Genomic DNA, 23,529 nt, shown 5'->3' with positions numbered 1-23,529 from the left:
GTCAGAAGGCCTTTGTCACCAAATGGTTTATCACGAAATGCTTGAAATCAGCAACTTGCACCGGAAGTCAGTGGATTCAAAACCAAAGATGAAAGTGACCCGAACCACAGTGTCAGTGACCATGAGACACAAGCAGGAGAGAAAAATGTGCAGCTTCTCATTGCCTTCATCCTCAGACATGAAAGTTCATTTTAGAAGTTATGAGCGAGGGGCTGAGTCAAGAAATTTTGAACATGAAGAAGCTCTGCTCTGAAGTTTGCAGCAAACGTAGGCAGGAAGGTTTATTGATAAGTCTGGGAAGATATCAGACCATCCAAAGGACTAGGGATGGGTATTGACAAGATTTTATCAATATCGATACCATTATCGATTCCGCTTATCGATCCGATTCCTTATCGATACTCTTTCTCTCTGTCTCACGCACACACAAACTCTCTCTCTCTTTCTCACACACACACACCCACACACGCACACACACTCTCTCTATCTCTCTCTCTCTGTCTCTGGTGCATGCTGGGAGTTTGGGCACGCGTGAGAGTCGCAGGTTACTTTTCAGTGTTTTTGTTCATTTTTGGTTTGTTTATTGGTTGTTTTTTTATTGGTTGGACTGGTTTGCGTGTGGTTTTGTGTGGTTTTTACGGTGGGTTTTGGTGCGGATGGGTTCTGGGTCGCCACCGACCCTCTCTGTCGACAGGTGTTCATGTTTCTGAACTGTCCAACCCAGACTCTGGAGGTGTCCTTCAGAGTCCAACATGAAGACTCTTTTTACATGGTTTATGCCAGTTCAGGAAGCATGAAGTGTTTTGAATGTGGGGACGTCGGTTACAAACGTCTCGCATGTCCACACAAATGCGATGTGTCTGGGACGTCGGTGTTGGTGGCCTCGGGTCCGGTTCTGGGGTCTTCGACCTCAGGGCTGTGGGACCCGGTGTCGGTATCTCATCTGGGGGAAGGGCCCAGTGTGCAGGAGGAGGCCGTTTCTCCACAGCAGGGTGTCTCTGAGCCTGAAGCTGTCAGTGTAACTGCTGATCAGCTGACAAATGAACATTCTGGGTTGACTGATGCTGTGGTGACTGACGGTTCTGAGGTCAGTCCAGTTGACGTTTCTGTCTCTCCTTCTGTGGTCGACACTGATCTTTCTGCTGCAGAGGAGTCCTCAGTCACCGTTGGACAGGGTGAACAGGCTGACGGGGAAACACCAAGCCCAGCAGACCCCAAACATCCATGGAGTCAAAGTATTAATGATGACAACATGGATTATGATTCGGACTCCAGCATGTTCACCACCGGTTACTTCTCTCAGAACAGTGATCTGTACACGCTGCAGGACATCAAGAGCTTCCTGGATGATTCATTTGGTAAATATGTGAAAGTTGCGGATTATTTTCCCAATACAGAGAAATTTGTTAATCTGTTAAAGTGTTGAGGAAGCTCATTGGCTTGGACCTGCTGGATGAGAAGAAGCAGTACAGACTCAGGAAACACATCACTCCTTTGGGGAAGGAATCTCTGTCCAAGCGGGGACGGGGTCTCAGGGGTCGTAAATCCACCAGATGAGTGTGTCTCACTGGCTGTTCTGTCTTCTCTGTCTGTCTTTCTCTCTGTTCTCTCTCCACTCAGTCCACATGCAGCATCTGAAGGTGGGCTCTCTGAACATGAACGGTGGCAGGGACAGGCAGAGGAGGGCTTTGGTTTCTGAGCACTTTTCACAAAAGGGGTTACATGTGCTGCTCCTGCAGGAGACTCACTCTGACACAGATAATGAAGTGGACTGGGCTCGATGGTGGAGGGGACAGTTTTATCAAAGTCAACATCGGTGCTGGAGTGGCGGTTTTGTTTTCTCCTCGACTTAACATCACTGTTTTATCCACCACTGAGATTGTGCAGGGTCAGGTTCTGTTGGTCAGGGCTCAGGTCGAGGGGTTGACCATTGTGTTATATATTTACACACACAATGAGGGTGTGGAGCAGGTGAGGTTATTCAAACAGGTGAGGGACATTTTAGTTCAACAGGATCCTGGTGACTGTTTGGTGTTGGGTTGGAGGGGGAATTTAATTGCACTGTAGATATGTCACTGGATCGGGTTGGTGAGGAGCCATATTTGCAGTCGGGATCCTCTCTGGCTGTTTTTTTACATGAGGTGGATTTATTGGACACATGGAGGGTCACACACCCACAGGACAGACAGTACACATGGGTTTGGGTTTCAGATGGGGTGGTGTCTGCAGCCAGGCTTGACTGGATGGATTTATATGTCACACTCAGTCAGGAACAGATTACATCTGAGTTTCATTCAGCCAGTTAGTTTTTCAGATCATCATCTCATCACCACAGAAATATTCTACTCACACACTCAGATGTTCAACACTTATTAGAAGTTCAACACCAAACTTTTGCACGACAGGACTTTTTGTGATTTATTTGAATCTTTTTGGAGATTCTGGAGGGGCTGGAAGGGGCAGCAAAACTCAGATTCTGGTTTTGTGTCAACAATACACTTCCTATTCTACAGCTAGGATCAAGATAGCCATGGCAGCGCTCGAGGAGGACATTATGGACATTCAGGCCAACCTGCATACAGCTGGGGCTCCCGACCAGTGTGATCTGCTGCAGGGGAAGAGGGCGGAGCTGGGTACCCTGTTACAGGAGAGGGTGAAAGGGGCTATGGTGAGGGCTCGCTTTGTGAACATCAAGGACATGGATGCACCCAGTTCCTTCTTCTTCAATCTGGAGAAGAGGACCTTTCACCAGAAGGTGATGACCTGTCTTTGCCTTCCTGACAGACGGGTGACAAGTGATTCAGCGGAGATGCGGAGACATGCTGTGGACTTCTACTCAGCTCTCTACGGTGCTGTGGACTGTGATGGGGCCTGTGCGGCTGACCTTCTGAGAGATCTCCCCCGGCTGGTGGCCTTGGAGCGAGAGGCCTCGGACTCCCCCATCATGCTGGATGAACTGACAATGGCGGTGCGGCAGATGGCATCTGGGAAACCTCCAGGGATCGACAGACTGCCAGTGGGCTTTTATGTACACTTATGGGGCTTTCTCGGTGCTGATCTTCTGGAGGTGTTACCCACTTCTTGCCACCGTGCTGTTCTGTCCCTCCTGCCTAAGAAAGGGGATCTTACCCTATTGCAGAAGTGGAGACCGGTTGCACTTCTCTGTGTGAATCTCCCCTGGTGCTCTCTGTTTATGCAGATGACATCACGGTTTTTGTCACGAATGAGGTGGACGTTGATGGGTTATTAGACAGTTACAGCTGTATGAGATGGGAACCTCTGCAAGAGTAAACTGGGAGAAGTGCGAGGCTGTCCTGATGGGAAGGTGGCGGGAAGGGTCTGCTCCCTGTCTGCCACATGGTCTGTGTTGGGAAGAGGCAGGTTTGAAAATTCTGGGTGTGTTTTTGGGGGCGGATGGGTATTGTCAGAGAAATTGGGAGGGCTTGGTGGAGAAGGTGTGTGCCAGACTGTCCAAATGGCAATGGTTGCTGCCCCAGTTGTCCTATAGGGGGCGAGTACTAGTCACTAATGACTTGGTCGCTTCGGCGCTGTGGCACAAACTGTCTGTCCTCCCTCCACCAGGGGCCTTATCGAGCAGTTGCAGCGGTTACTGGTGGACTTTTTCTGGTCAGGCCATCACTGGATCAGAGCTCCCGTGTTGTACCTGCCGCTTCATGAAGGAGAACAAGGGCTGGTGGACATGTCTGCTCGAGTGTCAACCTTCAGGTTGCAGGCTGCTCAGAGACTGTGGTACAGCTCTGGATTGAGCTGGCAGGATACAGCACATGTCCCGCTGAGGAAGGAGGCAAGTCTTGGGTATGACAAACATCTGTTCCTCCTACATTGGCGAGACATCACCGGGACGCGTACCTCAGCTTTTTACCAGTCAGTTCTCCAGGCATGGCATGTTCTTGCTATGTGCAGGGACAATGTAGTTACAGCTGGGATGTGGCTGTTTGAGGAGCCTTTTTTCTTCAATGATTTGTTAGCTCTCCTGTGTTGTCATCTGCCACTCTGTGGTCCCACCTGAGGGAGGCGGGATGTACCATCGACTGTGCACGTCTCGCCTGTGGGGGCGTGGCAGGAGGAGCAGGGGAAGTGATGTACTGTAACTCAATTGTTGTGAATAAACCTCTTTTAAAATTCAAATTCTCTGTCTCTGTCTCTCTCTCTCTCTCTCTCTCTCTCTCTTTTTGTCTGAAGGTGGTGTGAACATTGTCATATGTACATAATGTTCTTTTGTCTATTGAGGAATTTTTCCATATTTTGAAAGAGTCTAAATTTGGTGATTATTTTCTATTCTGTTAAAGTCAGTGTCATTGTGAACCCCAGGATGTGTTTGGTGAAGATACCGACAGTGAAGTACAGTTTAGTGTACTATATGTGTATTTGGTGTCAAATGGTGAAATGTTTCTTGCTCAAGAACTTGAGTGTTGTGTTGTGTTTGATACTGTTCCTTTCCAAAGTATAAATGAGGCCTAATATGGCTGTAAATGGTTAATTTTATCTGTGAAATTGCTGATTTTGAGAAGGACATGAAATGATTAATGTGGAATTATAGTAATTTTCTGACTGTTCATTTGAGTGCCTGTACTGGACTAGGCAGGGAAATCTATTGGCACACCAGCCCCACCAAGACTTTTTTCACCAGCCACCACTGGCTGCACAACATCGCTCACTATGTTCTGTGTTACCTGCGGGACATCATTTGGCTGGAAGTGACTCTACCAGCAGTTTTGCCACTACAATAGTTTGTCAAAAGCTGAGGCACACCTGGCTAAAGGTGCAGCAGTTCAAACAATGAATGACTTCGGGTAGCAAAGAACTGCCTCCAATGAGTGAAGCCATCCTCAGAGCAGTGCAAGCAAAGAGCTGTGTGTCTGAGACTGATCCAACATCATCATGTCGACATGTGCTGGATGATGAGTTGCTACTTCCTATTGTTATGGAGTGTAAATGACTGCAGTGTAAAATGGCTGCAGTCTAAAATGCTGGAGTGTAAAATGACTAGTGTAAAAATGGCTGGAGTGTCAAATGACTATGGTGTAAAATGGCTGGAGTGTCAAATGACTGCAGTGTAAAATGCTGGATTGTAAACTAGCTGTATTGTAAAATGCTGTAGTGTAAAATGGCTAGACTGTAAAATGCTGTAGTGTAAAATGGCTAGAGTGTAAATGACTGCAGTGTAAAATGGCTGCAGTGTAAAATGCTGGAATGGAAAATGACTGCAGTGTAAAGTGGCTCGAGTGTAAAATGACTGCAGTGTAAAATAGCTGGAGTGCAAAATGACTGCGGTGTAAATGCTGGAATGTAAAATGACTGCAGTGTAAAATGGCTGGAGTGTAAAATGGCTGCAGTGTAAAATGACTGCAGTGTAAAATGGCTGGAGTGTAAAATGACTGCAGTGTAAAATGCTGGAGTATAAAATGGCTAGAGTGTTAAATGGTTACCTCCATGCAGCAGTCTCCAATGATCTCAGGCACGATGCCATAGAAGGCGAGCTCCTCATCGAAGGCCTGGATGCACTCGTGTCGCGGGTAGTGGAGCTTCCCCGTACGGTAAAAGTTCAGAATGTGCCGGAACATTTCAGGATCTCGATCAAAGAAGTATTCCTGCGTGTCCTCATTGAAGAAAAACTCTTTCTCCGAGGAGCCCAGCAAAGTATCCGGATAACGGTCCAGAGTGTTTTTCCAGGTCTGCAGAAACACCAGACGAAGAGTCGTTCGAAACTAGAAATCTGGATTTCAGTAATTTCATTAAGTTTTAGTTCTACGGAAGATTTTCCAGGGACATGGGATGTGATTTGTTGTTGTAAAGCTGCCAAAGTTACTTTGTGACTTAATATACTTTGCGCCTGATTTAAAAACAAGAACTGAACAGGCTGACGAAGGTCATCTTAGCTTCAAAGCTCAGAAACTCATTTTGTCTATTAGCTCAAGGTGGCGAACACGACACGCCCATGTGACACCAACATGTCACTCCGTGTTGCAACATAGCACGTTCTACGTTATTACAGGTAGAGTGTCTCACGTGTGCATGCACGCATGCACACACACACACACACACACACACACACACACACACACACAGTGTGTGCCAAGAACTCACATGCCTATGGAGCGCTGGAGTGGCCATAGAAAGACCAAAACAAACAAAAATAAAAATTAAACAAGAGTAACCCGAGATTTCTGACATCTACCAATCTGGATCCAGATCACCTCTAAAATTCAGTGGCGTGTTCCATGCCCTAATATCTATCTGTGGTGCAAATTTCCGTGCAGTAGTTTTTAAGTAATATTATAGACAGTCAAATAAATAAACAACAATGATTTTATTACATCCTTGGCAGATGTAAAAACACTCCACGATGCGTGGGCATGACACACAAATTAATTTACACAGTTTGATAAATTTGGTTGTGCATATGGCAAAGACATTTATTCTTACATTTGCACATGATCTCTGAGCAAACAACTCCATTCTGTGTTCAATAAATGTATTTTAGTGTTTGTTATTATCCTTTTCAAACATACAAACATGTCTTTGACTGAGTGTCCTCTCAGTTTTGAACTGTCACACCATGTTATTTCCTGCTTCACAAATGATTTGAGTGACAGGACTCATCGCGATGGTCTGTGTTCTGAATTTATGAGTGTCCACAAGGGAACGCCGCAGGGTTCAATATTGGGCCCCCTCTTGTTCATTATGTATATTAATGAATTAGGACAACATGTGTCAGATGCTAATATGCATTTTTATGCTGATGACAGTTATTTGCTGTTTTGGATTCACCCTCGCTAAAGCTGTTGAATCTCTACAGAAACATTTTAATGTGGTCCAGCGTACACTTCTACAGCTAAAACTGGTGCTCAGTGCTGACAAGACCAAACTAATGTTGTTTGGAAACACCAAGAAGGTGTCTGAAGCTGCCCTACGGTGTCCACTTTGCTCCTATGGTGTCCACTCTGCTTCTACGTGTCCATTCTGCCCCTACGGTGTCCAATCAGCTCCTACGGTGTCCACTCTGCACCTACGGTGTCCACTCTATGCCTACATGTCCACTCTGCCCCTACGGTGTCCAGTCGGCTCCTAAGGTGTCCACGCTGCTCCTACGGTGTCCACGCTGCCCCTACAGCGTCCACTCTGCCCCTGTGGTGTCCACACTGCCCCTACGGTGTCCACTCTGCCCTTATGGTGTCCACTGAGGGAAATGTCATTGAGGTGGTTCACATGTACAAGTACCTCGCTGTCTTGCTTGATGACTCTGTCACCTCCAAACCACATATAGACAATCTTGTGAAGAAACTGAAACTCAAACTGGGCTTTTTCTTTCGAGATAAATTTTGTTTTTCTTTTGAGGTGAAAAGTGGCTTGTCACAGCAACATTTATATCTATTTTAGGTGATGGAGATTTGTTGTATATGAACGCCTCATCTTAAAATCTTAAAATGACAGATGCTGTTCATCAGACTCCTCTGAGGTTTGTTACCAACCGTAAAGCATCACTGTGAGCTATGTTCTCAAGTGGGGCATCCTTCTTTGTCCACCTGGAGGTTGGGACATTGGTATACTTTTATTTATGAAGCTGTGCTGGGCTGCTGCCTTCTTCCATCTGTAATCTGATCACATCGAGAAGTGTCGATTCTTATGTTCAAATTTGCTGGTGTTGCAGGCCGAATGGTCCCCCCTAAAAATCGGTGCTCCCTGCCTTCACTGCACATGCATCATTTCAGACCACAGCAGCACGTCTGAGTCTGACTCTCTGAGTCTGACTCTCTTCACCCAAAGTGATCAAAGGGAATAATGTGATTATTAACCATCAGATGACAAAGAAGCGAGGCGATACTTAGTGGGCTGTTACTGATGCTCCAAAGTGACGTAAGTGCCACAGCAGCACGTCAGACTCCTAGAGTCAGATTCAGATGTGCTGCTGTCGCTGAACTTTAATAAGCCTTTATTTTTTAAAAGTATTCATTTTAGATTGTGACTTAATGTAGTTATTTTATGTTCAAGCGAAAATGTGACTGAGGATTAAAACAGGATGAATTCCATCATCACACTAAAATGAACTCCAGTCACAATAAAAACACAAGCTGCTAATTTATGTTATTTTTCTACGTTATTAGGCTGCAGCTATGTTTTATTTATTTCAAAGTAAGTTACCTCTTATTTTATTCTTATTTTAAAAATATGTGCAGTCAAATCAGCCTGATTTGTTCTGTTCAATTTATATAAAAGTTTGCCTGCACATGTCCAGGTTTTTTTTTTTTCCTTTGTTATAAGAGTTTGGTGTTTGTCAGTTCTACAGAGTTTTAAAAAACAATAAAATGTTAACAATTTCAGAAATATAACAGAAAACAACCATAAATCAGAAAAAGTTGGGACTTTATGTAAAATGAAGATAAAAATAAAAATGTTGCACTATTCCCAGTTTTTCCACTCACACCCACAAAAGCCAAAAGTTCTTCCACAGTTGTGTCTTGGTGGCTTCCCTCACTTGTCATTCCTGTTGTGAAAGTGTCGTGACACGGACCCACAACAGGGGGCGTTAATGAACGGACAATGGATAAGCCAAAAGTAACAATTTAATGTTGTGAATCGCACAACGACGTACAGACAATAACAATATGGTGACTGTCAATCATACACCAGGTGACGTGTGGGCAGGCTCGACGATAGAAGACGCCTGGCGAGAGAAGAGCCGGATCCCACACAGCTTCCACTGCCAACGGAGCTGAAGAACACCGGAGCCGCCAAGCCCTGCGCCCCAGGTGGCCGCTGTCTTCAGCAGTCAGACCCGGTACTGCTGGCAGAGAACAGAGACAGTCCTGATGAGTGTGAGGTCGCACACTCAGTAATCCCACAGTCTGTGTTTAGTTAGGAGGGAGCACCTCCACCTCCAATCACACACTCGTGCAGCTCCTGTTTAACCACTTATCTGGTTTGGGGTGTGAGGCGAAGCCGTCGCAGTCCACACCAAACGCCAATCCCACAGATAAGGACACACCACAGGAAAACGGCTGCAAAGAAGTTCAGATTATTACTTTGTAAGTCAGCAGAGAAGTTACCTGAATGGTAGTTGATTTCTTGGCGAGGACGTGGAGTCGCAGTCCGGCCTTTATGGAGATGGTGATGAGTTGGCTGAGTGACAGCTGGTGCTGATGAAGAGTGATAGCTGTCACTCCCAGTGGCTCCGGCGCCCTCTCGTGCTTGAAGCCCGCACTCCAAGCAGGGCGCCATCTGGTGGTGGTGGGCCAGCAGTACCTCCTCTTCAGCGGCCCACACAACAATTCCAGCATGGACATTTAGTTTTTAAGAACTGCCTACCTGACACAGATTTACCAGAAAGTACCACACTGTTTGTATTTCTGAATGATCGATGTAAATGAAGTCTAACAAATATTAAGTTAGCTGGAGATGTTCATGTTTTCATCCCCTGACATTTCTCTAGAAAACTGGCTATAAAAATTATTAATTAATTCTTACATTTAGAATAAACTGCCCTGTCCCAACCTTTGTTTTTCTTGGAAAATGCTGCAGGCCTTAAATGGATATATACATACTAACAAATAAAATAAAGCTGACCTCACAAAACATGAAATATGTTGGTTTCACACAGTCTGCAGTAAATAGAAATCAAAGAAAATGTCAGGAGCATTATGCCCCCCCCCCCCCCCCCCCCCATATTTCATATCGTCCAAACTTTTCTGATTTGAAGTTATAAAAAACAAAACAAAAAGAACAAATAAAAACATAGTTGAAATGTATATAGAAAATCTTTCTAACCTGAGTTGTCCTTAGTAGAGAAGCTTGAATCTTTGACTGGACTGGGTTGCTTGACTTGAGGACGTTTCGCTTCAAATCACAGAAGCTTCCTCAGCTAAAATTCTTGCTCTGGTAGTCTGACTTCTGTCTTGACTCTTGTAGAGAAGAATAAACCAGAAGCCAACAAAAGCTGGAGTTTTTAACCTAACCAGACCCCTCCTACTGAGAGGCTGACTGCTATAGGCAGTGGGAAGGGCTAAAGAACAACAACTTGTACGGAAAGCCCTCACAGTATGTGGGTACCCACAATGGTCCCTGGACAAAGTGCAGAAGTCCCAGAAAACAAAGAGACCAGATAGACAGGAGATGGAGACAAGAAGAAGAGGAGCATCTCTCCCTTATTTAGCAGGAGTAGGGGAAAAACTACAGAGGATCTTCAGACAGCACAAAATCCTAGTTTACTTTAAACCGGTTAACACCTTGAGACAGAAATTAGTTCACCCTAAGGACAGGATCCCTAGTTACAAACAGAGCAATGTAGTGTATCATATCAGATGTCAGGAAAACTGTAATGAACACTACATAGGTGAGACTAAGCAACCTTTAAACAAGAAGCTATACCAGCACCGCAGAGAGGTCGCCAGTGGACCTCAGTCTGCAGTTCATCTCCACCTGAAAGACACTAACCACACGTTTGAGGACAAGGAAGTTAAAATCTTAGCCAGAGAGAAGAGATGGTTTGAGAGAGGTGTCAAGGAAGCATTCTGTGTAAAACATTTGAAACCCAGCCTTAACCGGGGGGCGGGTCTCAGACACGCTTTGTCCCCTGTTTACAATGGGATACTCAGGTCAAAGCAGTTTCAGTCTTTTGTTCATGGTAATGAGTCATTCACGTCATCAGGAGAGTCGTCAAGGGAGCCATCAGGGGAGGCTTCCATCCCATCATTAGGAGAGTGCTAACTAGAGCACAATAGGTGCTAATTAGAGCTATTGTTTAGTCACTAGCCTATAGCAGTCGGCCTCACGGTAGGAGGGGTCTGGTTAGGTTAAAAACTCCATCTTTTGTTGGCTTCTGGTTTATTCTTCTCTACAAGAGTCAAGACAGAAGTCAGACTACCAGAGCAAGAATTTTAGCTGAGGAAGCTTCTGTGATTTGAAGCGAAACGTCCTCACGTCAAGCAACCCAGTCCAGTCGAAGATTCAAGCTTCTCTACTATGGAAACCACCTGGACAACTGAGAGCCTACACAGAAACACTGAGTTAACCTTATTCATTCATTTTAAAGGTCAAATATGTTTTGTGGGTCCAGAAGAATTTTATTTGTGGAAGACGGGACAAAAATGTTTCTTTTGACAGTAAAGGTTGCAGACCCCTGACCCATTCCTAAAATTTTTGTCATACTAGTCTGAGAAGAAGCAGTTATAACAGATGCCCAAAAAAATCAGAGATATTCTAGAGCTCACATAGCAAGAATAGACAAGTGGATTAAGTAACAAGAGTAAAGGCTGTTTGGGCTGCAGAAGACAAACACAAGGCCAGAATTACAGAAAAGTGAAGTATGAGGTGCACAGTACATTCACATGAAAGCAGAGGATCATGAAAAAAAAATTACAACTTTACATACATTCAACACAAAATGAAAACGTTCTATCAGGCTATAGATTTACAAATACAATATTGACTGAATACATGTGCATCATGTGATGATTAATGCTACGCTGATGCTCGCCGGCAGAGGCTCTGAGCTTCCAAATACCCAGGGCCACAACCTCCGACCAGGAGGAACAGAAACTAAATTAGTGCTACTGGTCCTGACCAGTGATGCTGGTAACACGTTACTTAATAATGCGTTACTCTAATCTAACCACTTTTTTTAGTAACGAGTAATCTAACGTGTTAATCTTTCCAAATCAGTAATCAAATTAAAGTTACTTCTCCAAGTCACTGTGCGTTACTATTATTTTTCATTGTGGGTCGATAGCAGCATTAAACTTGGTCCGTGGGCAGGAGGTCGGGGTTCGACTGAACTGCCCACTTTAAGCGAGCTGTGAGCTTTTCATCCGCGGTTTTCTGCAGCAGCTACGACTCGTCCTCACCTCTTAAAGCACGGTGACAACAGCACACCTGCACTGAGCTTTGCAGACATTTTTATGCTTTTTTTCTCCTTTATTTAGAATTCTGAGCTGAGCCACTCCATATCTGCTGGTTAAAAACAGCTGATCCTCCGCGACGCATCAACAACTAACACTATGTTCCACTCAAATGCACCTAAACTCCCTTTCTGAGGACCACATGATGTGAAAACGCAATAAAACTTTCATACCTGTAAATCTGGTCATGTTTTCTGCATAAATAAATGTTATCCATTCTTTGTGCTCAAACACCAAAGCAGGGGCGAATCCAGATGGAATGGGGGCGTGGGGGAGGGATGTGCCCCCCCCACAATACCCCTAGATTAAAGGTCCAGTTTTGAAGCCTTTTTTTTACTACAACTACTAATACTACTTATAATAATAATAATTTCGACAAGTAAAATGTTTAGAGAGAATTTAAATGTTAGAAAAATTTTAGAATTTAATAGTTACATTTATAAACAAATTTAAATGTTAGAAAAATGTAAGAAAGAATTTAATAGTTACATTTATAAACAATGTAGCTTAGAAATTGCAAGTTTTACTGTTACCTCTTATTTAACTGTGACCTCATATTTAACTGTTGAACAGTTAAATATGAGGTCAAGAAAGAGGTCTTTATTTTACTTTTTATAAAACAAGTATTTATTTTCATTGAAGTCAAGAAAGGGTGACTATAAAGCGAGTTTTGGCAAAACAAGTATCACTGTCATGTTGAGGTGGCAGAGGGTTGTTGTCGGCACCTGGGGAAAGTAACTAAAAAAGTAACTAGTAATCTAACTTAGTTACTTTTACAATTGAGTAATCAGTAAAGTAACTAAGTTACTTTTTCAATGAGTAATCAGTAATCAGTAATTGGATTACTTTTTCAAAGTAACTGTGGCAACACTGGTCCTGACCAGTAGGCTCAAAAAAAATTTCTCTGACCCTGAAAGTGGTTTTGTCATAATTTTTTTTTCTCTCTGTCTCTCCAGAGCTCTGCACAGACCACAGGTGGGACCGTCCCACTGCACAGCTCCTGTCCTCCTTCACTGCCAGCAGCAGATGACGCATCATTTATGCCTCGTATCCACCGACTGGTCCAAGTGGGTGCGGTACGGGTCGGTGCGGTACGGTTAAATCTGGCTCGGTTTGTGTTTCCACTGTTGTGTCAGGAAGGGCATCCAGCGTAAAAGATCTGCTGTGGCACCCCAAGTGGGAAAGCTGAAAGAACTTTATGGTCATTTATTCACATTATTTATTGTGAAGCAACAGCAGCAATAAAACTGGAGCACAGAAACGACGACACATGTCTGAATTGTTCTGATCTCCAGCTTCCTGTGGAGGTTGACTTTCTGACAAGTCCAAAAGTTCCACAACTCTTCTTCTTCCAGCTGCTCTCATTAGGGGGCACCACAGCAGATCAGTCGTTTCCATCTCACCCTGTCCTCTGTATCTTCCTCTGTCTCACCAACCACCTGCATGTCCTCCCTCAGCACATCCATAAACCTCCTCATTGTCCTCCTTCTCCTCCTGCCTGGTGGCTCCATCCTCAGCATCCTTCTCCCTATATACCCTGGGTCTCTCCTCTGTACATGTCCAAACCATCTCAGTCTCTCCTCTCTGACTTTGTCTCCAACCTGTCCCATCTGAGCTGCCCCTCTGATATGATCATTCCTATTCCTGTCCATTCTCATCACTCCCAAAGAGAATTGCAACATTGTCAGTTCTGCCTCCTGTCTTTTTGTTAGTGTCACCGTCTCTAAGCCGTCCAACATAGCTGGTCTCACTACTGTCTTAGACTTTCTCCTTCACTCTTGCTGATATTCCTCGGTCACAAATCACTCCTGCCACCTTTCTCCACCTACTCCACCCTGCCTGCACTCTCTTTTTCACCTCTCTACCACACTCTCCATTACTTTGGACAGTTGACCCCAAGTATTTAAACTCATCTACTTTCACCACTTCTACTCCTTGTAACCGCACTATTCCACTGGGCTCCCTCTCATCCACACGCATGGATTCAGTCTGACACCTACTGACTTTCATTCCTCTGCTCTCCAGAGCATATCTCCACCTCTCCAGGGTAGACTCAACCTGCTCTCTACTCTCACTGCAGACCACAATGCCATCTGAAAACATCATAGTCCATGGAGACTCCTGTCTGATCTCATCTGTCAACCTGTCCATCACCATTGCAAACAAGAAAGGATTCAAAGCTGATCCTTGGTGTAATCCCACCTCCACATTGAATGAGTCTGTCATTCCTACTGTGCATCTCACCACTGTCACACTGTCCTTGTACATCCCTGGTTCTCAAGTCCAGGCACCTAAGTGGCTCTACTCTTATCTACTCTCCTATTTTACTCTTCCTTTTTAGATATATAGATATACCTTTGTATACTGGCATAGTTCCACCTTAGAATTTATATATAATATTATATAATATATAATATATAAGATATACCTTTCTGAATTTTCATACCCTGCACTACCCTCACATACTTCTCTGCCACTCCAGAATTCCTCATACAATACCACAACTCTTCTTTGGCACCCTGTCATCAGCTTTCTCTAAATCCGCAAACACATAATGTAACTCCTTCTGGCCTTCTCTGTCCTTCTCCATCAGTATTGTCAGAGCAAACATTGCATCTGTAGTGCTCTTTCTTGGCCTGAAACTATGTTTCTGCTCACAGATCACCTGTTTTCTAAGCCTAGCATCTACTACTCTTTCCCATAACTTTATGCTGTGGCTGATCAACTTTATGCCTCTGTAGTTACTGCAGCTCTGCACATCACCCTTGTTCTTAAAAACAGGAACCAGAACACTTCATCTCCACTTCTCAGGCATCCTCTCACTTTCCAAGATTTTATTAAATCTGGTTTATAAAATTGGTTTATAAAATTGTTCATGGACTGGCACCTTCCTACCTGGCGGACTTGGTTAAGCCCTACGTACCTGCGAGGCCCTTGCACTCGCAGGGCGCAGGGCTTCTGTGTGTTCCAAGGATGAACAAGAAGTCTGTGCGGTATAGAGCCTTCTCCTACCGTGGTCAGACACTTTGGAACGATCTACCTGCTGTTATTAGGCAGTCTGACACGGTGGAGACTTTTACATCAAGACTGAAGACCCACTTTTTTAGACTGTCTTATCATTAATTTAATCTGTGTTTGCTTTGTAATGTCTTTTTATTATACTGAGTTTTATCTTTTTATTGTGCTTTTCTTGTTTTTAATTTTGATTTTAGATTAATTTGTGTTGTGAATTGTGTGAAGCGCCTTGGGGTGACTTTGTCGTGAGTTGGCGCTATATAAATTAATAAATTGAAATTGAAATTGAATTATTAAACAATGTGGTTAGAAACTCCACTGCCATCTCTCCTACACATGTCCATGCCTCAACTGGAATGTTATCTGGACCAACTACCTTTCCATTCTTCATCTTCAAATGCAAAAAACAAAATGAAGCAGTGAGGTGACTTTGACTTGTTTAATTGCAGACAGTATGAACTCAAGATACCTCATGTTTTTGGGGCTTTTTTTCTACTCAACTTCATTTTACTTGTTAATATTCATCCATTCCTGCATTTAAGTCTCAGAACACATTCAAAGGCAGTTGGGACATGAAAGTGTTTTCCACTTTGTAATGTTGTTCTTCCTTCTCATAAAACTTTGAACACACTGAAGTGTTTCAGGTCTTATTTTGTCCCATTCTTTCTGCAAACACGTCTTAAGGTGCCCAACAATATGGGGTCATTGTTGCTGAATTCTTCATTTCAAAATTTTCCACACATTCTCTACTGGGGACGGGTCAGGACTGCAGTCAGGCCAGTCCAGTACCTGTACCCTCTTCTTCTGTAGCCATGTCTTTGTAATTCTGCATGAATGTGGTTTTTCATTGTCTTGTTGTAAAATTCACGGACGTCCCTGGAAAAGACGTCGACTTGTTGAGGCATATGTTGCTCTAAAATCTCAGTGTACTTTTCAGCATGTATGCTGCATCACAGAGTGGAAATGACGTTTGACAAGGACACTGACATGACTCCAGACTAGGACAGACCCTGGCTTTTGGGCTTGTTGTTGTTAACAGTCTGGATGGTCGTTTTCCTCTTTGGTCCAGACCACACAGTATCCATTTCTCCCCCCCAAAAAATTTGGAATACTGATTCTTCTGACCACAATACATGTTTCTACTATGTGATGGTCCGACCCAGATGCCTCTGAGCCCAGAGACATTAATCCTGCTTCTGGACAAGGTTAACGTAAGGCTTCTTTTTTGCACAGTAAAGAAATAAGTGGCATTGTGAGCGTAACTGTATTCCAATCCTTGACAAATGTTTCTCAAAACAATCCCTTGCCCATGTGGTTATATCAGCTATTGATGAATGTTCTTGATGTAGTGCCATCTGAGGGATCAGAGATCACAGGTTCAGCTTTGGCATGTGCCCTTTACCTTTGCTTAATAATATTCTGCACTTTAGAAGAAGAAATATGCAAATATTTTAAATCTTTCTTTGAGGAACATAGTTTTAAACATTTAATGAATTTTATCAGGTTTGTTGATAATGTGGAGATACTCTGTCCGTCTTTGCTCCTCAAAGACTTGACCGTTCATAGACACTGCTTTCACACCAAATCATGACATCAGTCACCTGCTTTTATTATTATGATCATTATTATTATCATTATGATTATTGCTATTATTATTATTAGTAGTAGTAGTAAAGTAAAAGTAATTGTATGAATCAGTGTGGGGTGGGGTGGGGGGGCAGTTGCTTTACATTTTCAAAACCATCCCAACCTTTGCTGCTTTGCGGTCATATATCTCAGAGTTCCATGTTCCCGCTGAGATAAATCCTGTCTTTGTGATGATTGACATCCTTCTTTATAAGTGACCTCTTATGGATTCTGCTCTCTTTTAAATTCAAACTTTAAACAAATCTGGGAGGCAATCCAAGTTATGCTGGACCCATCTGGCCTGGGAATGACCTAAGAGTAGTGGCAGGGATGTGGTCAAGGGAAAAGGATGTCTGAGCTGCCTTACTGCATATGTGAAGGAAAATAGACAGAAGGATGTAAAGTGTTCTGATCTACTGCAATAAATGGATTTATTAAGGAGTAGTGAGCAGGGAGTGATTTGGGAGAGATGGCAGTGAAGTTTTTAATCCGTCTGTTCAACAAAATGTTGGAAAGTGATACCTGAGGAGTGAAGTGCACTGGCATAACAGTGCTGATGGAGACGTATAGAAAAAGACAGGAAGCATTCCACTGGATGTTTGTGGATTTGTAAAAAGCTTCTGACAGTCTGGAGTGGCAGAGAAGTATGTGAGGGTGATGCAGGACATGTACAAGGACAGTGTGACAGCAGTGAGATGTGCAGTAGGAATGGCAGACTCATTCAAGGTGGAGGGGGAAATACAGCAAGGATCAGCTCTGAGTCCTTTCTTGTTTGTCAGGATGGGTGATGGACGAGATCAATCAATCAATCAATCAATCAATCAATCAATTTTATTTATATAGCGCCAAATCACAACAAACAGTTGCCCCAAGGCGCTTTATATTGTAAGGCAAGGCCATACAATAATTACGTAAAAACCCCAACGGTCAAAACGACCCCCTGTGAGCAAGCACTTGGCGATAGTGGGAAGGAAAAACTCCCTTTTAACAGGAAGAAACCTCCAGCAGAACCAGGCTCAGGGAGGGGCAGTCTTCTGCTGGGACTGGTTGAGGCTGAGGGGAGAGAATCAAGAAAAAGACATGCTGTGGAGGGGAGCAGAGATCAATCACTAATGATTAAATGCAGAGTGGTGCATACAGAGCAAAAAGAGAAAGAAACACTCAGTGCATCATGGGAACCCCCCAGCAGTCTAAGTCTATAGCAGCATAACTAAGGGATGGTTCAGGGTCACCTGCTCCAGCCCTAACTATAAGCTTTAGCAAAAAGGAAAGTTTTAAGCCTAATCTTAAAAGTAGAGAGGGTGTCTGTCTCCCTGATCTGAATTGGGAGCTGGTTCCACAGGAGAGGAGCCTGAAAGCTGAAGGCTCTGCCTCCCATTCTACTCTTACAAACCCTAGGAACTACAAGTAAGCCTGCAGTCTGAGAGCGAAGCGCTCTATTGGGGTGATATGGTACTATGAGGTCCCTAAGATAAGATGGGACCTGATTATTCAAAACCTTATAAGTAAGAAGAAGAATTTTAAATTCTATGCTAGAATTAACAGGAAGCCAATGAAGAGAGGCCAATATGGGTGAGATATGCTCTCTCCTTCTAGTCCCCGCTAGTACTCTAGCTGCAGCATTTTGAATTAACTGAAGGCTTTTCAGGGAACTTTTAGGACAACCTGATAATAATGAATTACAATAGTCCAGCCTAGAGGAAATAAATGCATGAATTAGTTTTTCAGCATCACTCTGAGACAAGACCTTTCTAATTTTAGAGATATTGCGTAAATGCAAAAAAGCAGTCCTACATATTTGTTTAATATGCGCATTGAATGACATATCCTGATCAAAAATGACTCCAAGTTTTCTCACAGTATTACTAGAGGTCAGGGTAATGCCATCCAGAGTAAGGATCTGGTTAGACACCATGTTTCTAAGATTTGTGGGGCCAAGTACAATAACTTCAGTTTTATCTGAGTTTAAAAGCAGGAAATTAGAGGTCATCCATGTCTTTATGTCTGTAAGACAATCCTGCAGTTTAGCTAATTGGTGTGTGTCCTCTGGCTTCATGGATAGATAAAGCTGGGTATCATCTGCGTAACAATGAAAATTTAAGCAATGCCGTCTAATAATACTGCCTAAGGGAAGCATGTATAAAGTGAATAAAATTGGTCCTAGCACAGAACCTTGTGGAACTCCATAATTAACCTTAGTCTGTGAAGACGATTCCCCATTTACATGAACAAATTGTAATCTATTAGATAAATATGATTCAAACCACCGCAGCACAGTGCCTTTAATACCTATGGCATGCTCTAATCTCTGTAATAAAATTTTATGGTCAACAGTATCAAAAGCAGCACTGAGGTCTAACAGAACAAGCACAGAGATGAGTCCACTGTCTGAGGCCATAAGAAGATCATTTGTAACCTTCACTAATGCTGTTTCTGTACTATGATTAATTCTAAAACCTGACTGAAACTCTTCAAATAGATCATTCCTCTGCAGATGATCTGTTTTACAACTACCCTTTCAAGAATTTTTGAGAGAAAAGGAAGGTTGGAGATTGGCCTATAATTAGCTAAGATAGCTGGGTCAAGTGATGGCTTTTTAAGTAATGGTTTAATTACTGCCACCTTAAAAGCCTGTGGTACATAGCCAACTAATAAAGATAGATTGATCATATTTAAGATCAAAGCATTAAATAATGGTAGGGCTTCCTTGAGCAGCCTGGTAGGAATGGGGTCTAATAGACATGTTGATGGTTTGGATGAAGTAACTAATGAAAATAACTCAGACAGAACAATCTGAGAGAAAGAGTCTAACCAAATACCGGCATCACTGAAAGCAGCCAAAGATAATGATACGTCTTTGGGATGGTTATGAGTAATTCTTTCTCTAATAGTTAAAATTTTATTAGCAAAGAAAGTCATGAAGTCATTACTAGTTAAAGTTAAAGGAATACTCGGCTCAATAGAGCTCTGACTCTTTGTCAGCCTGGCTACAGTGCTGAAAAGAAACCTGGGGTTGTTCTTATTTCCTTCAATTAGTGATGAGTAGTAAGATGTCCTAGCTTTACGGAGGGCTTTTTTATAGAGCAACAGACTCTTTTTCCAGGCTAAGTGAAGATCTTCTAAATTAGTGAGACGCCATTTCCTCTCCAGCTTACAGGTTATCTGCTTTAAGCTGCGAGTTTGTGAGTTATACCACAGAGTCAGGCACTTCTGATTTAAAGCTCTCTTTTTCAGAGGAGCTACAGCATCCAAAGTTGTCTTCAATGAGGATGTAAAACTATTGACGAGATACTCTATCTCACTTACAGAGTTTAGGTAGCTACTCTGCACTGTGTTGGTATATGGCATTAGAGAACATAAAGAAGGAATCATATCCTTAAACCTAGTTACAGCGCTTTCTGAAAGACTTCTAGTGTAATGAAACTTATTCCCCACTGCTGGGTAGTCCATCAGAGTAAATGTAAATGTTATTAAGAAATGATCAGACAGAAGGGAGTTTTCAGGGAATACTGTTAAGTCTTCAATTTCCATACCATAAGTCAGAACAAGATCTAAGATATGATTAAAGTGGTGGGTGGACTCATTTACATTTTGAGCAAAGCCAATTGAGTCTAATAATAGATTAAATGCAGTGTTGAGGCTGTCATTCTCAGCATCTGTGTGGATGTTAAAATCGCCCACTATAATGATCTTATCTGAGCTAAGCACTAAGTCAGACAAAAGGTCTGAAAATTCACAGAGAAACTCACAGTAACGACCAGGTGGACGATAGATAACAACAAATAAAACTGTTTTTTGGGACTTCCAATTTGAATGGACAAGACTAAGAGTCAAGCTTTCAAATGAATTAAAGCTCTGTCTGGGTTTTTGATTAATTAATAAGCTGGAATGGAAGATTGCTGCTAATCCTCCGCCTCGGCCCGTGCTACGAGCATTCTGGCAGTTAGTGTGACTCGGGGGTGTTGACTCATTTAAACTAACATATTCATCCTGCTGTAACCAGGTTTCTGTAAGGCAGAATAAATCAATATGTTGATCAATTATTATATCATTTACTAACAGGGACTTGGAAGAGAGAGACCTAATGTTTAGTAGACCACATTTAACTGTTTTAGTCTGTGGTGCAGTTGAAGGTGCTATATTATTTTTTCTTTTTGAATTTTATGCTTAAATAGATTTTTACTGGTTGTTGGTGGTCTGGGAGCAGGCACCGTCTCTACGGGGATGGGGTAATGAGGGGATGGCAGGGGGAGAGAAGCTGCAGAGAGGTGTGTAAGACTACAACTCTGCTTCCTGGAACCAACCCTGGATAGTCACGGTTTAGAGGATTTAAGAAAATTGGCCAGATTTCTAGAAATGAGAGCTGCTCCATCCAAAGTGGGATGGATGCCGTCTCTCCTAACAAGACCAGGTTTTCCCCAGAAGCTTTGCCAATTATCTATGAAGCCCACCTCATTTTTTGGACACCACTCAGACAGCCAGCAATTCAAGGAGAACATGCGGCTAAACATGTCACTCCCGGTCCGATTGGGGAGGGGCCCAGAGAAAACTACAGAGTCCGACATTGTTTTTGCAAAGTTACACACCGATTCAATGTTAATTTTAGTGACCTCCGATTGGCGTAACCGGGTGTCATTACTGCCGACGTGAATTACAATCTTACCAAATTTACGCTTAGCCTTAGCCAGCCGTTTCAAATTTCCTTCAGTGTCGCCTGCTCTGGCCCCCGGAAGACAATTGACTGTGGTTGCTGATGTCGCTAACTTCACATTTCTCAAAATAGAGTCGCCAATAACCAGAGTTTGATCCTCGGCGGGTGTGTCGCCGAGTGGGGAAAAACGGTTAGAAATGTGAACAGGTTGGCGATGTACACGGGGCTTCTGTTTAGGGCTACGCTTCCTCCTCACAGTCACCCAGTCGCCTGCTTTCCCGGCTGCTCGAGATCTGCCAGAGGGAAACTAACGTCGGCTAAGCTACCTTGGTCCGCACCGACTACAGGGGCCTGGCTAGCTGTAGAATTTTCCACGGTGCGGAGCCGAGTCTCGAATTCGCCCAGTCTGGCCTCCAAAGCTACGAATAAGCTACACTTATTACAAGTACCATTACTGCTAAAGGAGGCCGAGGAATAACTAAACATTTCACACCCAGAGCAGAAAAGTGCGGGAGAGACAGGAGAAGCCGCCATGCTAAACCGGCTAAGAGCTAGTAGCTGCGCTAAGATAGCGGATTCCTAAAAACACACAAAGTGAATAATGTGTAAATAATTTAGAGGTGATTCAGCAGAGGGAGTGCTTTAGTTAAGGCACGTGAAGATTACACTGTGAAACAAATCGTTATCTAGTTAACTAGATCAATCTAACTGCGCAGATTAAACAGCTAACAGATACAGCAAAACACCGCTGTGCTCCGGAACAGGAAGTGATACAATACCGCAGTGAGAGCCAACCACCAGTAGAGGCAAGCAAGCAAATCAGACAGGAGTCTCCATGGACTATGATGTTTGAAAATGACACTGTGATCTGTAGTGAGAGTAGAGAGCAGGTTGAGTCTAACATAGAGAGGTGGAGATATGCTCTGGAGAGAAGGGGAATGAAAGTCAGTAGGAGTAAGACTGAGTCCAGTGGAATAGTGCAGTTACAAGGAGTAGATGTGGTGAAAGTAGATGAGTTTAAATACTTGGTGTCAACTGTCCAAAGTAATTGAGAGTGTGGTAGAGAGGTGAAGAAGAGAGTGCAGGCAGCGTGAAGAAAGGTGGCAGGAGGGATTTGTGACTGAAGAATATCAGCAAGACTGAAGGAGAAAGTCTACAAGACAGTAGTGAGACCAGCTATGTTGGACAGATTAGAGACGGTGGCACTAACAAAAAGACAGGAGGCGGAGCTGAAGATGTTGCGATTCTCTTTGGGAGTGATGAGAATGGACAGGATTAGGAATGAACATATCAGAGGGACAGTTCAGGTGGGATGGTTTGGAGACAAAGTCAGAGAGGAGCAACTGAGATGGTTTGGACATGTGCAGAGGAAGGACCCAGGGTATATAGGGAGAAGGATGCTGAGGATGGAGTCAACGGGCAGGAGGAGAAGAGGGAGGACAAACAGCAGGTTTATGGATGTGGTGAGGGAGGACATGCAGGTGGTTGGACCGGTCCAGGATGCCTGGTCTGTCTTTTTTCTGAGTTCCAGACTATCTTGTTTTGATTGCTGCTAAATGTTGCATTCTTTAAACATGATGTAGAATGTGAACATTCCATGGTCATAATGATCAGTTTTTATTCTCCATCAATGTTCTCGATAGCTGAAACCCCCGACCACTTCAGTGGTCCACCCTGCCGCCCTGCTGAGTGGACGGTTTGGACATTTGTTGGCCAGCAGCCACTTTTGGAAGTAAATCAGTTTTAAACAGAAATAAAAATCTGAAATATGAATGTGAACGCACCTGGAATCGGACTCCGCTGACGTTGACGTACAACATCTCATCCGATCGCGATGAGTTGTCCACTGGCGGTTTTGGCATCATCTTTTTGGCTAATGGCAGCCAACCCACTGCTGCTGCCCGTGCAAAGGGCAGCCATGTCGCTACGCCAGCCGCCATCTTCAGTCAGATAGCCAAGCACTGTCCTGTGTGAGGGGCAGAGCCGGTGACCCCCCAAAGGCCTCGCCGGGATATGGGCGATCACCAAGCGGTCTCAGCTCTCACCGTGTGGATGGGAAGGTGACAAAGGACGAGTTTGGACATTGTGACGTTGGAGTGGGATGAAGGGGAAGGAGGGGCAGAGGAAGGGATCACGTCAATGTCAAAGGTCAAGCCATGAAAGAAGAGTTTGCTGAATCTGTGAAAAAGGCGTTTCCATCCTTAAAATGATCAGCCAGAATGGGCTGAGCTGCAGACTTGCTGGTGAAGGTCGGGGCCAACAAACAGCCTGTCAGAAGCTGCTCAGGGTGAAGCAACCCGAAAACTGTCCATTCCAAAGGGG

The 23,529-nt window shown here is 43.7% G+C and overlaps 1 protein-coding gene across 1 annotated transcript in view; it reads right to left on the bottom strand.

The window, feature by feature from the left end:
- kcnd1 (potassium voltage-gated channel, Shal-related subfamily, member 1) overlaps nucleotides 1-23,147 on the bottom strand; it is a 162,606-nt gene extending 139,459 nt beyond the window's left edge. The window contains 2 exon segments of the mRNA XM_034171876.1: nucleotides 5,451-5,696; nucleotides 22,992-23,147. Of these exon segments, the coding sequence (XP_034027767.1) occupies nucleotides 5,451-5,696; nucleotides 22,992-23,147 (402 nt within the window).
- Between the last annotated feature and the right edge of the window lie 382 nt (nucleotides 23,148-23,529).

The sequence above is a fragment of the Thalassophryne amazonica genome, chromosome 6 (genome assembly GCF_902500255.1).
Source record: "Thalassophryne amazonica chromosome 6, fThaAma1.1, whole genome shotgun sequence".
Classification (NCBI taxonomy): Eukaryota; Metazoa; Chordata; class Actinopteri; order Batrachoidiformes; family Batrachoididae; genus Thalassophryne; species Thalassophryne amazonica.
This window is presented reverse-complemented; position numbering and strand designations above follow the sequence as displayed.